Here is a 17,500-nt window from a genome sequence, read left to right as displayed (position 1 = left end):
ATATCGCGCGACTCATGCGCAGACATTTTTCGCCAGTGAAGGGGACAAACGATTTCAACATCGCTGTTCAACAAAATCGAACGGATCTTGAAGCAAATGCTGAAGCCATTTCCCCCCCGGGCTTTTAATAAGATGTGTAATTAATTATTACTACAAACAATGGGAAAGAGAAAAATAAGTAATTCTACTAGTACACTCTTTTTTTATAAGAACGTTTTGCCTAAGGTTAACCAAAATATTAAGAACATACCCAATGCTGAGAGTCTCTATTTTTCTCATTTGTTTATATTAACCATACGATTTTCTTGGTTGCATGATACCTGAATAACAACTCAGTTTGTAGTCGAACTAAGTATAACACATGACATTAAAAACATGTTAAGAACGGTTTACACCAAAATCACAAAACAGTAAGTTAGAGCGTTCAGCCTCATGCAGCCCCAAAATTAGACGTTCTTAGAAAGAGTATTTATATTAAAATGAAATATTCCACCTGAAAATTTTCTCTGCTATGATTTTGTCTTACGAAGAAGCAAAGTAATTTCTTTGAGATTATGTATTTCTTGTCGAAAATTCTTCTCCTCTTCTGTTGTTAATTCCTTGTTGATGTCCTTTTTCCTGGCAAATCATATCCGGAGTTGTCGCCTGTCTGCCATGTTAATTAAGAATGCGCAATTAATGTATTGCACTCCAAAGACGATTTTCAATGATAAATATTTTATGTACGATGTGATGCCATGAATAGATAAACGCACTAAGCAATCCATTTGTAAGTTTTAAATAACGAGTCCTAAATATGCTTGAGAGACTTAGTTCAAGTATCACTTTCACGCCGGGAGACAGTATTTTTTAGCCAGTATAATTATATAGGCTTCCCTTTTTCATTAACCGCTGTTTTCTTTATCTTTCTTGAAAATGCGAAAAGAGAAAGCGGATCTGTTTGCTCCAGCGATTGACTCACCTTTCAAATGTCAACGTTTGCAACGAAAAAGGTGTCTTAAAGCTCGAGAAAGACACTCGCGCTCTACAGTTTTAAGTGTTTGTTTAATTTCTTGATGACCGGAGCCAGGACAATTCATGATCAAAAAGTGAAGATCTGTTTTTGAGACGCTGCCGAATAAATGAGAGCAGTGCTAACCCTCAGAGGATTATTTTATGAAAATTGCTTTTCAAATTTGAGCAAAGGCTCAAGTTTAACCGAAACGACGTCGGTTTTCGAGTATTGCATTTGACTGGACTTCTTTGCATAACCTAACACAGTCTATGTACATTGTAATTGATGAAGCCATGTTTGTGAGAAGTATTGGTTTGTAATCGATACCTGCACAGAGTGTTTGAAACCTGTAAACAAACGTGATCTCTTACCAATGCCCAGACACATACTCCCGCCACAATAGACAGCAAAAGTGTTAACACAACGATCGGCCAACAGCTGCGAAGAGCGGCGCTCCAGTTTTGAATTCCTCTGCTGATGGAGTCTTGACTTCTTATAAGAACGATGCCGGGAGATTCGAAAAGCTTTAGATAGGGAAAATAATTTTTGTATTTCTTATCATCGTCGCTTTGGACTGGAAATATAATGTGAACTTCATCCTTCATGATGGCTTTGTGCAACTCTGACTTATCATGCACAGGATGGTGTTGATAACTGACAACAGTTTCGTTTTCTTCGTGTGCGGCGCAGCATATGTTAAGACCAAGTTTCAAAATGTAGGGCAAAATGCCGTCTATTTGATAAACGCTTCCATTGCCTTCACGAGTCTGATTTTTAATTGATGTCAGATTCCACGTAACAAATGGGGGAAGTAACATACAGGAGGCAAAGAGGTTTTCGGGGCAATGCGAAACAGTAGGATCGGAAGTACGTGAATCCTCCTCAGAGTCTGAGCTTGCCAGCTTTTCTTCAAGAACCTCCACTAAAAAATTGCGAGAAACTGGATCTTCCTTCGAAATGCTAAAAGTGTTGACAGTGAAGACAAATACCCAAGACAATGTGATCAACATTTTGTGCCGTTCCGCGCCTCCAGCAGATGCAAAGGTGTCGGTTTGCGCGAACCTCCTTGGGACGAAGTCATTAATTATTGATAAAAGGAAGTGTTAAATTTGATAACTTCAACTTATCTGTGACGTCAACAATTTGATTAGGTTCCATTTTGTCCTTATCCATATGATGATTGACCGCAGCTCGCAACAGGAACGACAGATGTCGGTGGACATGATTACCCCTTTTGAAAAATGTTATTTCCTTTTCTTTGGCATAATATTCATTTAAATGTTAGTACTTGTGAATCTGGATTTATTATTTTGGTCGAGTTCTTAATCAGTTCAGAAAGTCTACACGCCAATTATTTCTATATCTATGAGTAAAACGAGAATAAACACTAATCGGACAATGAGTTCGGTTATTTTATTTAACTCTCTTTTAATATTATGCATATAGGTACTTGCTCTAAAATTTATTCAGGAAAACAGGTGGTGCAATTAAATGCATGGAGTGCTATCTAACGCGAAGAGCTTTCATGACTTTTCCCTCCAAAATGCAATCAGAATGAAAACGACCGCGGTCTTAAACTCTAGCCCTTGCTCGCCAAAAGAACAGGGAGATAAGGGGAAATAGAAAGGCCGGAATTTGTAAGTCAGTTTTCCATAAAACTAGCGACTACAAGTCATCGTATAGAGTAGTTGGAGGGCAATAAGATGGCATTGTGTAAATTAAGGTGCACGTGCCTAAATGCTCCTCGTGTCTTTTAATCTAAAAAGGTGCTGAAAACTAAAATTTACATCTCAAAAGCTTATGACTATGAGCGGACAGCTGGTGGCCCAGTTCCTTTTTTTTAGATTCGTGCCCTTTATTCTTAATTCATGCGTGAGTGTAACCTAGTAGGAGACACAATGGCTTTTTCGGCTATTGAAGAGGCTCAATACATGACAGGAAACCAGATCTAAATGTAAACGATCGAAGAAAACGCTACAATGAAAAGTACCCCCCTCCCCCCAAAATCAATGATGAATCCGAGTGCAAGTCGAAGCCCGCCAATTTTAATGGGGTGTCATCTTTCAAAGCTTGCATCACTTAAGGAAAGAGGAAATTCATATTTAAACAACCAGCGCATTTAAGTAATTGTTACAGCAGTACTGCATTACAATAGCATGTTGGCAGGAGACTATGTCAGTCACAGTACTGAACTGGAGTCCATAGTTTATTGCTGTAAATGTTTGTTTACATTTTTTTTCTTAAGTCATGAAAGAACTTGGCATGGAAAAGTACCAAACACCACTGAAGAAAGAAATGAGTTTGGCTATAACATTTGCCGTCACCTTTGTGGCAAGACCTACAAGACAAGGAATGGAAGAAAAAGGTACGTGAAATTGAAATGTTGATTTTTTAAAAGTAACTAGCATACCAAGTTTAGTTATCACTAGTATGTTGAATTTAACTTAATAAATTAATTTTATGTTGCATATAATTAACCTCTGCTCAACTAATGTAATTGCAAATATGTAAACACCACATCACACTATTAAAATTACCATTTTACTTCTTGAAATAATTAAATCAAACCTAGTAATTTATTCTTACAGACTAGCTATATATGTATACCATATGTCTTAGATTCCAGGCATGAGGTTAAGATCTTGCTGCAATTTTTTCACAAAAACTGGCTGTAAAGTGATGGCAATCTTATTAAAGGTGTATTTTTAACGGTTTTTAAAATTTTCTTAAATGTTTTTAAGAAAAGTTTTTTCGCATTTTTTTTATAGCTATAAACTGTCAAAAACGCAATGATTTTACCGTCAGCCGTCAAATGAGCAAGCCAAAAGCAGCCGTCAAATTTCTCAGATATCCTTAATCAAGATTTAAATAGGGTGAAGGTATGCTGTTTATGAATGATCGTTTCACAGAAATAGATTTATAAGCAAGTCCTTTAACTTTAGCGTGTCACGTAATTATTAATATATTTTTCACCAGTTTGTAGATAGTTTTAGCCACTCGTCTTGATCATTATATATCACTGGACGAAAAAACGGATTTTCACATATAGGCATGGCAAATGCTACGTTTGTGCACGTTTCCTTAGATTTGCTGAAAAGCAAAGATCACATTTGCCACAGTTTTTCCACCCATGGCAACGCTCGTAAATGCCACATTTGTTTTAAATTTGCTGTTGTGAGTAAAAGTACGGATAACATGGTATTTTTTGTGACATTTCGAGGGGTAGTAAACATGATGTTAAAACTAAAATTTTGCAAGTACTTTTCCTGAAGTTGTAACTTTGATCAAACTTTCATCATTGCACCTTTTTACAAGGTAAGTAAAAGCGAGAAAATATTAGTTTTTGTACCCGTTTGCTCGGAGCAGCAAATGTCTTCAATTATGAATTTTTGCAGAGATTGCTCAGAATAGCAAATGTGGCCAAACGTGTAGTTTTGCAGGGTTTTGCTCAGGAAAGCAAATGTGTTCAAGGATGTATTTTTGGAGAAATTTGCTCGAGATATTAAATGTAACCAAATGTACCACTTTTTTCACATAATTGCTCTGCATACCAAATGCAGTCAAAGAACCAGGTTTTCATGCTTGTTTACGATAGGAAATTTGACTATTTGCTCGGGTAGCCCTGTGATCAAAAAATACAATTATGTTTTTGCTCACTATAGCAAATGTGATAACAATATCATTTTTGCTGAAAGTAGCAAATGTGAACAATATACTTGTAGCTTTTGGTCAAGATAACAGATGTGATCCAAAACATTAGTTTTGCTTGTAATAGCAAAATGATTAAAATGTGATTTTACACCACTGTTCTTTAATTAGGCCAGAGGTGAATGCTTTTCCATCACTTTTTTTCTCAAATTAGCAAATGTAATCAAAGAATCTGTTTGGCATTTTCCTTGAGATGGAAGATGACATACCCTTGAATCTCTGTTGATTGAATACTGCAACAACCATTTCAACAATAAAATAAAGCAGGTTTAATTATCTAAACATATGCAATAAAATGTCTCATTCTCAATTTTGACTATTAATAATACAAGTGCACATTGAGATGGCAATTAATTAAATAGCTCTGAAACTTGGGATGGACATACAGTATTTGCAGTATATTCATGAAGCTATTTTATTGCCCTTTAGACAGTGCCTCCATACAATGGAACTCAAAGGTGACTTATTCCTTAGAAACTAATGCCGAAAATAATCCATTCTCATAATACACCTGAAATACAAATGTTACATGCAAATGAATGTAGGTAAGGTAAATAAGATGATAGAATTACTCAACGTTTTTCTTCAAATTCGTGGCCGAGACAGACACTGTACCCTGATGCAGAAATTAGTAACAACCTAATGCAATACAACTAGCAGCAAATTATTATTCATCTTAATAAATAATTGACTTGCGTGACAGTAAGTTCCTAATTATGATAGATATACAGGTATTTAAATCCTAAATTAATTTTAATTAGTTACATTGTTTAGTTCGGAGCACAATAATATAAGGTATATCAAAGGCCTCTGTCAATTATTAGTCATCTCTTTAAATTGTTGAAATTATTTTGCCTTTCTATACATGTAGTACTTTGGCAATGTAATCTGGAGAAGCGGTTTCATTTTGCCTCAAATACAATAGCTTTTGTTTTTGCCAATACAACAATTCATTTGGATGAATGCTCATTTTGAATCCCAAAAGCACAACAAAATATCTTGGCAATGTTAAAGCCAACGGAGAGGTTAAGGCTGAGTTCAGATACCAAACATTTGATTGGGAATTAATAAAAACTTAGGCTGACCTTAGAACAACATAATAACTGCCATATAATACGTCACAAGTATATGCACAGTATACTTCCATATAAGAAAAATTCAGTATCTAAATCGAACCTGCCTGAAAGTTGAAATAGCAGCTAGGAGAATGACTCAGCCATTTCACATTGATTCATATGCTACATTGTATTTTCATGTAATTGATTTAAGTTATTAGGTTTGGTACCTGAACTGCGCCCAATACCATTATCAAACAACTTACACCAATGATGCACCAACCACAAACTGTGGTGAACATTTTGTTAAGCATTGTTTGAAAGCAAGTTCCGATGGTAGTGTACTTGAATCTAAGTTCTTCAAACACGTTTATCTACAGAACCAGATGGAAAATGCTTCACAGTATGCTATAACAAATTAACTGCATGTTTAGACCTACTTTACAAGTCACATCGAACCATATAAGGCGTGCCATCCGCCAGTTCAAATGGATGGTGAATACTACAAATTAAAATGCTATAACAAATTAACTGCATGATTACACCTACTTTACAAGTGACACCGAACTGTATAAGGAGTGCCACCAGCCAGTTCAGATGGAAAATACTAAAACTAGTATACTGTCATCATTATCATCATCATCACTATGACAAATTACAGGGATCGCGTTAACGCAGAAATCGTGCATTTTTACGCAAATAAATTCCAAAAAATGCATCATCAAAATTTTAATGCGTCCCAAGACGCAAGACACTGACTTTATTAACTCACACAACTTGCTTTGCTTTGTCAGTATATTCTGTTGCTTCGGCAGATGTAAAAAAATAATAATAATAAACTTATTTGAGCTCCCACCATTTGTTTGCTCATTGATCGTTTGATCGAATGAGAAATACAAGTGCTCACACTTCTTGAACTGAGAAAGGTTGAAAACATGGTAATTTTTTACATAAAGTTTTTGGCTAAAATTGGCTGAAAGAGTTTGGATGGTTGCAAACAAGGAATTTGGGCAATAAGTTATCTATGATTTTTAAGCTGGAAGAAAGAACTCTCTAGTTACAGTACTCAGTACTGTCCAAAGAAAAAGACTAGAAAGTTGGTTACTCTCTCTTTCTCATAAGATACGTTTTTTCTTGCAGAGAGTCAGCAAGATTTTGGGACCCCCAAAAAATGCTTGGAACCCCAATTAGGCCGGACATGCGGGTCCCAGGACCCAGACTGAAAAATCCTGGTGCCATCCATGTAATTAACTGCATGGTTAGACCTACTTTAAAAGTTACATCAAACTGTACGAGGTGCACCACCCGCCAGTTCAGATGGAAAATACTACAAATTAGTGTACTACAATATGACAAATTGACTGCATGGTTAGACCTACTTTAAAAGTTCATCAAACTGTATGAGGTGCGCCACCCGCCAGTTCAGATGGCAAATTAGTGTACTACAATATGACAAATTAACTGCATGGTTAGACCTACTTTAAAAGTTACATCGAACTGTATGAGGTGCGCCACCCGCCAGTTCAAATGGAAAATACTGCAAATTAGTGTACTACAATATGACAAATTAACTGCATGGTGAGACCTACTTTACAAATTACATCGAACTGAGTCTGTATGAGGCGTGCCACCCGCCAGTTCAGATGGAAAATACTACAGATTAGTATACTATGACAAATTACCTGCATGGTTAGACCTACTTTAAAGTTACATCGAACTGTATGAGGTGCGCCACCCACCAGTTCAGATGGAAAATACTACAAATTAGTGTACTACAATATGACAAAAAATTAACTGCATGGTTAGACCTACATGTACTTTAAAAGTTACATCGAACTGTATGAGGTGTGCCACCTGCCAGTTCAGATGGAAAATACTACAAATTAGTGTACTACAATATGACAAATTAACTGCATGGTTAGACCTACTTTACAAATTACATCGAACTGTATGAGGTGCGCCACCTGCCAGTTCAGATGGAAAATACTACAAATTAGTGTACTACAATATGACAAATTAACTGCATGGTTAGACCTACTTTAAAAGTTACATCGAACTGTATGAGGTGCGCCACCCGCCAGTTCAGATGGAAAATACTACAAATTAGTGTACTACAATATGACAAATTAACTGCATGGTTAGACCTACTTTACAAATTACATCGAACTGTATGAGGCGCACCACCCGCCAGTTCAGATGGAAAATACTACAAATTACCGTAGTTATTTGGTTATAAGGCGCATGGTTTTTTCAAGAAAAATCTGTCTTTAGGTGGCAAATTAGTGCTAAAATTGGGGTGCGTCTTATAGCCAAGTATTTTTGCGCAACAAAATCTTAAGATCACAATTTGAAAAGAACCTACAGTTTAAACAACACAAGAAAAGGACACTAGTTGTCAGTTAAAAAAAGGAATAGTACTTTTAGAGACCTTTAGAACACTAAACAATTTCAAGAGAAAAGCAAACAAACGGAAATTTGCATACATGCTTAAAAGCACGTGCTCAGTAACGTGATACCTATGACAACAATACAATCATTCGAACCTTGTTTCGAATTCTGAGAATCATGTTTGTCGCTCGCATGAAACGTTTCTTCTCTGAACAAACAGTGTGAAGATAAAACATACCCTCTTCGTTCATCCAGCCTTTCTTGTGCACTGAAATTTGCATCCTTGGTGGCATGTTGATATTCAGCTGTTGAACACCTTTAAATATAACTTTCGGTGGGAGTTTTTCGCCGTTTGCTTTCACTTGAAGTCTGAAGTCTGAATTCTCACTATTTATTAAGTCGGAAGGTTCAAATAAAAGTGTATGTGTTGTATGTTTATCATTTCAGGTGTCAACTTTTAGCTTTTGTTTTTACATATACACTGTATCATTAAATATGTGACTTTTTCACTTTGTTTACATTAACAAAAAGAGTTCGCATACCAATTGTGTAAGGATAATTGTTCTCAAATTCATCACATCCTTTTGATAACTCTCAATTTTTTGATGCATCTTATAACCGAGCATTTTCACATAATTTTCAGTTTGAGAACTTAGCTTAATTAAATTGCTAAGTTTGGGGTGCGTCTTATAACCGAGTGCACCTTACAACCGAATAACTACGGTAGTGTACTACAATATGACAAATTAACTGCATGGTTAGACCTACTTTAAAAGTTACATTGAACTGTATGAGGTGCACCACCTGCCAGTTCAGATGGAAAATACTACAAATTAGTGTACTACAATATGACAAATTAACTACATGGTTAGACCTACTTTACAAATTACATCGAACTGTATGAGGCGTGCCACCCACCAGGTCAGATGGAAAATACTACAGATTTGTATACTATAACAAATTAACTGCATGTAATTGAGTGGTACTTATATTACACCCATCTTTCAATTATTGATGCCACGTGCAGATACGTCTATTAGAAAGATATCAATTAAACTCATGTTACTGCTTATGTTTGATGTATTTAGTATTGAAAGATCACTGACAATTTTCTCAGACTTAAAGGATTGTGAAACCTTTCTTGATTTTAGTCAAAAATCATTGAGAACCGATTCCTAATATTAGCACAGGTAATCACTGATTGTTGCCCTGAACATTCGACTCTGCCATAATTACCGGATGCCTGAAAAAAATTTCCTTGACCCCAGTTCATGTCAAAAGATTAATTTCATACAGTGTATCCAGAATAACAATGACACTACTCTACCCAAGTATTGACATAAAGACATTAATTTGCAATTGCATCACAATTCACAATCAGTGGACTGTCTGTTTCTTGCACCTCAAGAAATTCCCTTCAGCACTGCAGCTTGTGGTTGAGATAGGCCCGGGAAAATATTCACACCAGTCAATCAATCAATCAATCAATCAATGAATAAGCTACATGTACATTTCAATGAATGAGGTAACACACCACTTTGCCATTCATAAGCAATCCTCCGGTGAAAGTGAAACTGAATAATGAAGCTAAAGGAATTGCAAACTTATCTGGAAGCCTGTGACAGCCTCCAACAAGTGTCCACCTTTCCAAATTGACCATTTTGTGCATGTAATAAAATCAATAATAGTTACTGAGCTTGAGTTTCTCATGATTTTAAAATGGAATTAGTGTTTGATGGCTACAACTCAAAACAACTTTTGTATTTCATCTATAATTTGCTCTTTTTTCTTGGGTTCCTGGCCACAAAGCACTAAAAGCATGATGTTGTGAGTTTTACCATATCCAATTAAAGCAGTGGAGCAATCATACAGAAAACTGCTTATTAAAACAAAAGTTTTAATAAAAATTCTCCAGGATGTCCTTTTTGTGTTGTTACCATATGAGCTACATGTACACTAAGTACTTATCAAATAAAATTTAAGGTTTTATGGGGAGAAATTGAAAATATTGACAATATCAACTCTATCACAAAATGGTTGGTACAGTATATTTAGATAGCCAGCTCTCAACAAGTACATGTATAGTAGCTGTATAATCTTCCATGAGAAATGCTAGTAATGCAGTGAGTACTTTACAATAGAATACCCGACAAGACAATTGGATTTTTTTGTAAAGGCTCGCATACACTTGTACATGTACATGCAAACAAAATACACTGTACAAGTGACAAATAACATGTGAGAAGCTTTATATACCAATTGTCATAGGAAATAGTGACATGTATCCTTGCACAAGCAATGTGGTGTGCAGTAGCAAGGTTTGGTGGAATAAAGCTGCATATCCAGTTATTATTTCACTGTCTTCCCTGTATTCTGATTTGTTACAATTATTTTTTATGGCTTGGTATAAAAGGCTTTAGGTACTAAACATGTGACATTGTTTTGTTATGAGACACCAGAGAAGGTATACCATGTCATAGAAAAAAAAATTAAAGTGACAAGTACACTGGAACAAGTGAGATACCTTTTTGTATCATGTCATATGAAATAGTTACAGTATATCCTTGCACAAGCAATGTGGTGTGCAGTGGCAAGGTTTGGTGAATAGCTTGGTACAAAAGGCTGTGACATGTGACATTGTTTGGACATGAGACAACAGTGAAGGCATACGGTAACCATGTCAGGAAATTTGTATTCCACCAAACCTTGCCACTGCACACCACATCGCTTGTGAAAAGATATATGTAACTATAGCATACCCGGGCCACTAATGTGTTCTAGGAACAGTATTGTTTGAAGAACGAGGCATATAAAAATAAGTGGCAAATAAGGGGCCGGGTACAATAGACTTCAGCTGTCAAAGGGATGCAGAGATCCATATCATTCATACCCCTTTCCTTATCATTGGTATTGTTTTAAATGGCCTTAAATTAATAACGTGACGTGAAATTACTAAGGGAGTACATCTGCAAAAGTAAAGACTGTCCTTGCAGAGGGAGGGATGTATGATGCGAATCTCAATTCAATGAATCAGCAATCAAACGTGTTATGAAAAAGAAAGGATATTCTATACAAAATTTAAGGCATATACTTTCAGGTTATTATCAGTGAGGTGACCTACCGAAACTCCTTCGGCAATCTTTTGCTATTCGGCGCTTTAAGTCTTGAATCTTCCCGCTCTTTTGCTTAAATCCACATGTAGCTGTTCGGCCATCCTTTGTTCCAAACGTTCGTTGAACTCCGTTTGCGTTAGGAAGAAGGCCTCTATTTCTGCCATGAATTCTTCATCGATTAATGCTGCTGGCGTTGGTCGTAACTCTTTCTCGAACACCGTCTCTGAACTCCCTGATCAGAATCCAGTACGTACAGCTGCATGAGTCTAGATTCAACGGTTCCATGTCAAGCAGCTAGCGAAGTATATTCTTGCTAGGTTTGTCTGGTCGCCTTGGAATTAGTGGGAATCGTGACTTGAAATAGGCATAGAACATTCCAAAGACCGACCATTCAACATTCATGACACTGGCGTGTGACACACAACAGTAGTTCGCCACAAACACAGTGTTTATGGCGAACTACTGCAAAACTACTAGGGCTGGTTCCCGACGTTGTGGCCTGAATGGTCGTTGCCCTTTCTTTCGGATTTCGTCGATTCTTACTGCCATTTCACTCGCACAAATGTCAAGGAATCGCCGTATAAAACCTTAGTCGTCCGAAAACGAAAAGAAAGAAGAAAGAGCACATCGCCCGCGCGAATTTCAAACCGTCGATAACCAAATTTTCGGCTGTGACTAAAAGTGGGACGGGGACGTGGGGACGTGGGGACGTGGGGACGTGGGGACGTGGGGACTCGGGGACGTGGAGACGTGGGGACTCGGGGACATGGGGACGTGGGGACTCGGGGACGTGGGGACGTGGAGACTCGGGGACTCGGGGACTCGGAGACTCGGGGACGTGTGAACTCGGGGATGTGGGGACGCGGCGACACATTTTCGAAGTATAGAATTTCAGAAATGGGACAACATCGCCAAGAAAGTTGAATTGCTTGTGTTATTTTGCTTTTCAAGTACCAGCTAAATACACAGCGAAATTCAAAAATTGGATTCTCGAAAAGTCATTCTCGCCACCCGTCACAGAGCTCGAATGTGAAACAAAGCAGAAGACCTAATGGCCCATTGCTGACACTGCAGCTGAAATTTCACGTTGCAGCGTTTGTTGTTGTTGTTGCTCAGAAACTTGAGCCTTATGACTCCTTCTCTGTAACTGAAGTTTAAATACCGTGCCAATGTCCTTGTTGGCGGCATTGTGACTACATCTTTCCTGGCGCTTGTTCAATTTGTTACCTTTGATTCGGGTTGTCACCGTTGATGTTGTCGAAAATGTTCGTCATCAGAGGGCCATAAGCCCCCCAGGAGGGGGGTACTGCCATATATGAGCTATATAGGTATGTGCCGCTGTGACGGGTATGGTTTTCAAGCAGTTTGCCTTAGGGATAGGATACATAAATCAGAGCGTTTGTTTCTAGAATTGGATATAATTTTTCACGGAGCTGACCAGTTGGTTGAAGATTTTATCTAGACTAAGGAAAGTTGATAAAACCAAATTTTTGTATGCTACTTCTCCACCGACACAGCACCACAGTTTCTTTAGAAACTACCCCTTCAAGTATAAATAAATCATTTTTTGAGAGAGAAACGATTGTGGTATAGGTTTTGCTTTGCCTAGACTGTGCTAGTGACCTCAGTAGTTTCTGAAAAACAGTTACTCTAGGATAGGGAGGGTTTGGGGAGTTTACTCTGGTACGGGGTAGCAAAGTTCACCTGAACCCGCTCTGGTTTAGGCTAAGGGTTCCAAGGTCCTAGCGGCACATCCCCCACCCAGAAATTCCTAAAGTACCGTCTCCGGGCCAGAAGCTAAATAACGCTTCTGTGTGTTAAGGCTTGACCAAGCGAATAAGTTGGCATATTTTTGTTTTACGAGGAAACATTTATCCAATCGACGTTAACTTGAAATCTGCATACTTTGCTTTCTACTCCCTCTTTCATCTGAAATGTGTCACGTGATTTTAACGGCTAAAAACAATTGAAATATTTTATCGGCAAAGGAGGATGGAAAAGTCATCTTATATCAAGATACCTTGCTGTAGTACTCCTATCGAGGCTTTATCACTCTGCCTTTTAATCATATGCCCATCTTAATGGCAACGGTAAATCAAAATTAAAAGGAAAAAAAGTCAAATCACATAGAGGTCACAATAAAAATGAACGATATCACATTGATAGGTATAATTATACGTTAATGGTAGTTTTCAGCAGTTTCAAGCAAAACTTTGTCGGAATTTTTTAGGGTAAACGTTCCCCCAATCTCAAAAACAAGCGTTATGACGTCTTCAGTCAAGAAATGTGACGTGACAGACAACTACGAGTGAAATGCATAATTTAAAATAAAAAGGTTAGGATGCAGAAAGTGGAAGTACTTTTAAATGTTCAAGCCTCGATATACTTGGGGAATTGTAAAATGATCTGAGAAATGGTCATACCAACGTTTCATTCATGTTGCCTATGTCAAATTGTCCCTTCGTTTTACCTAAATTACTCCACTATGTAACTTGATAGTAGTATAATGAAAGTCACCTTTTTATGAAGACGAGTAATAAACTATACTATATATATTTACTAGACCTCTGTTTCACATCATACAAACGAGGAACTTAAACCAGGGTACAACGCAGTTACGATAAACAGACGAAGATTTTGTGAAACATGATGAAAAGTTAAACAAATGGTAAAAATGCGTCCCCACGTCCCCGAGTCCCCACGTCCCCGAGTCCTCACGTCCCCACGTCCCCGAGTCCCCACGTCCCCACGTCCCCACGTCCCCGAGTCCCCACGTCCCAAGTCCCACGTCCCCGTCCCACTTTTAGTCACAGCCCAAATTTTCATCGTCACAAAACCTCGTTTCCAGGGTCTTTGCGGCGGGGTGATTCAAAATGGCGGACTATTGCCCCCCGAAAAGATCCGGGGAACGAGGAAGGCCTAAGAATTTTGTTTACCATTGGTTGGTTTCGTTGTAGGACGTTGCCGCTGATGAAACTCAAAAGCTTCCGAATACCAGTGCAATTTTCGTTCAATAATATAACGGTTATGTAAAAATTGAAAGTTTGCCTCAGCAGCAAACAGCAGTAAAATGTGTAACAAATATCATATGCACATTGCCTATGACAACAAAACGATGATGTAAATCACCATATTTGCTCCCTGGTAAATATGAATATTTATAGCAAAGGAATTTGCAAATTTACAACAAAGTCATATTGCGGCAATTCATTCCTTTTGCTCCCATTGCAAAAGAGAGTAAATAAAATGCAAATGTACGTATTTTGATCCTTTGAAAATCAGTTCAAACAATAATGCAAACTATTGGTTTTGCGACATATTTGCTTGCATTTGCGGTTGAGGTCAAACTGCTATCTTTGCGGTGAAGCAAAGTTGAGCAAATCTGTGGAAACAGCACGCAAATGCCAAGCAAATAATTACATTTCCTTAACATTTGCACACAAATTCCTACAAAACAAACCTTCAACTTTAATTTGCGCAGGCTTTACCTGTCAAACCAAAGTTAAAGCAAATTTAGAGCCCTAAATTTGCCCCATATTTGCTCAATTCGCAAACTCGAGTAAATCCATTTTTTCGTCCAGAGCGTTTTCACTCACTCGACCAAAATAAATGCTAATTTGATGAAACAAAAGAAACTATTTGCATAGAAATAGAGTTCAATAACCCATTTCCGAGTTGCTGCATGCCTCAGTTTCAAAGCCAGTCCTGGTGCACAACCATTCAAATTGAAATGAGTTGCGTATTCTTATGCAAATCAAACTCATTTCCCTAACAATAGTTGAGCACCAAGTCTCACTTCGAAACCGAGACAAACAGCAATTCGGAAATGGCCCATTTCCAGTGGATTAGTTTGGAACACCAACATGGCCGCCGTTTCTTTGTTTTGGAACAGCAACATAGCTGCCGTGACGTCATGTGAAAACGCTCTATCCAACGATTCCCTTATCTGATTTAGTCATCTAAAAACAAAACATTGTTTAGTCGTAATTTGAATAAATTAGTTTAACTATATATAGATGTAAAAAGTCGTGGGCGTTGGTTGGTTGTTGAAGTGGCGCAAGGTTTGTTGACGTGCAGGAAAGCAAAGAGTTTGAAGAACGAAAGCCTGAGGGTAAAACGGAAAAGAACGGAGAACACTGCTAAGAGCCATTAGCGGGAGCTGCCGGAAGAATCAATGACAAAACCCTTTGTTAGTGGCGGCTAGTGAGGAAAATCCTTCAAAGAAATAGAGAAGCTTGAGATAAGCAAGAAAAAGAGAAAACTCCAAGAAAGAGACGCCGAGGTGGGAGAGAACTTGTCGAGGGTTTTGCTGCTGGTTTGGCACAGGACTGAATGTTTGACTGTAAATATTAGAGTAAAGTAATAAGTGTAATTAGTATTATCGTTACGTTTTATAAAGTAATAGACAATTATTCAAGTAAGGTTAGTTTAAGCAAGTTTAGGTTTTCTTTTTTTCGGTAATATTAGGATCTACAATTTTCTGTTTTTTTCCTGTCTTAAACTAAAATCATTAATTTATATTTGTTTATAAGTTTCATGCTTGTGCTTTGCGCAATTGTGGGAAGGGGCGTGTGTGTGTTATTGTCTTTTTTTCGTTTTGTGTGCGAGCCCACCTTCACATAGCGACAGAATTGACTTCCGTCTGTAAACACTTCAGGTGTGATAAAACGTCAGTCATCTGTCACTTCACATGATGTTGAAGGCGTAGACAGGCTAAACCCCTCGAGATAAAGACTTGACCATGACAGCTTTGTGTGAGTAAGGCCCAACCTCGTTCCCAGTTGTCCTCCCGTAAATCAAACGTGACGTCACCGGTCGGGAAGATTACCCTAGGACGCCTGGCCAAAATAGGCAAGTTCAAAATGGCGGCTGACTGCGACCAACTTATGCGACTAGTAGCGGGGTATGGATGGGAACCCTTTTTTTTTTTTTTGTTGAATGTCAGAAAATTTGAGCCGCTGAACCTGCTTTTTCTGTTCGCGAGGAAATGATCGAAACGTTTACCGTTTACAGCAGTTCGTCCCCTCTTTAATGTGAACATGAAAAATATGTACCTGGTTGTCACTGGAGATGGAAGTCGTTTGTATCGATCGATTTCGGTGTTGGTTTTCGGAGACGATTCCAAATACTTGGAACTTCGCGTACGTTAATTGCATTATAGAACTTTGGGGAGTAATTGCAGAATACCCTGCCACATCGAAGACAAGTCCCGAAAAAGCTTGATTCTTTCATAAATATAGTTGGTATTATTATTATATATGAAGTATATTTCTGAGTGGATACACGGATACGCGGATACGCCGCGGGCGGTAGTGGGTAAGACCTTCGCTGTCTTGCGAGATAAGGTGAATATAATTCTGAGTGGATATGCGGATACGTGGATACGCCGTGGGTAAGACCCTCTCTTTCTTGAGAGACCCACTATTGCTTTAGAGAGTACGTACATATACAGTACTTGTTGGTGGCGGAGAAGTCATCAGCATGAACAAAACTACCTCATAACGTGGCGTATATAAGTTTGAGTGTAAAAGGGACTTTTAGTTTTGTTAAGCGATGGATATGCTTGTGAATATTTAAGCATTGTTTAAAAAGAGAGGTTTTCAACTATTAATAAAAAACTTGCCTATTGATACCATCCATCCCGCTTGAAAACCGCCGTAGAGGGACGAACGGATCACCACAACAATGGTTTTTTTAAATGCGATAGAAATAGATGCGACCTTTGTAAGAATTTCTTTGATGAATCTAAATCTTTTCCTAGTTTTCAGACGGAAAAAAATACACCATTCATTCCAGACTTTCTTGTGATTCTAAAAACGTTATTTATTTGGCCTCTTGCAAGAAATGTCGCTTGCAATATGTAGGATCTACCACCACTGATTTTAGAATTAGGTTTCGTAATCACAAGTCTGTTATGCTTACAAACAAAACAACTTGTGAGGTAGCAATGCATTTTAACAAAATCCCACATACCCTAGATGATTTTTCATTTCAATGCAACTCTTACAACTCTGAAGAAATCGATAGGCTTCTAATTACAAAAGAGGCTTATTGGAGTGCTCAGCTGTTCTCTTTAGCACCCCACGGCTTAATTAAGGGCCTACTGACGTATTTTTTGGGGTGCGTTGCAAAGGATGTAGTGGTTAAGTAATTTGAGAGAATTTGGCATTATTTTGGTCAGTTTCCAACTTTTGTGAACCAATGACCCCAAATATGACGTCAACATTCCACGCCCATGGTCA

The 17,500-nt window shown here is 37.9% G+C and overlaps 1 protein-coding gene and 1 long non-coding RNA gene across 3 annotated transcripts in view; both read right to left on the bottom strand.

Moving 5' to 3' along the window:
* LOC138043471 (uncharacterized) overlaps nucleotides 1-17,500 on the bottom strand; it is a 115,091-nt gene that overhangs the window by 38,345 nt on the left and 59,246 nt on the right. Inside the window, exon 1 of one of the 2 annotated variants that reach the window (XM_068889758.1) lies at nucleotides 1,366-2,050. The exons of the other annotated variant lie outside the window; for it this stretch is intronic. Coding sequence (XP_068745859.1) covers nucleotides 1,366-2,004 — 639 coding nt within the window. The 5' untranslated portion in view covers nucleotides 2,005-2,050. Of the gene's footprint in view, nucleotides 1-1,365; nucleotides 2,051-17,500 lie in introns of those variants that run through there. 2 annotated transcript variants of the gene reach the window in all.
* On the bottom strand, nucleotides 4,946-7,837 carry LOC138043477 (uncharacterized). Its single transcript, XR_011131266.1, has 2 exons — nucleotides 7,792-7,837; nucleotides 4,946-7,453 (listed from the first exon to the last, which is right to left on the bottom strand). It is a non-coding gene; the product is annotated as an uncharacterized lncRNA (long non-coding RNA).

This window comes from Montipora capricornis, chromosome 3, assembly GCF_036669925.1.
Source record: "Montipora capricornis isolate CH-2021 chromosome 3, ASM3666992v2, whole genome shotgun sequence".
Classification (NCBI taxonomy): Eukaryota; Metazoa; Cnidaria; class Anthozoa; order Scleractinia; family Acroporidae; genus Montipora; species Montipora capricornis.
The sequence above is the reverse complement of the archived record's forward strand: the minus strand, read 5'-3'. Positions and strand labels throughout refer to the sequence as shown.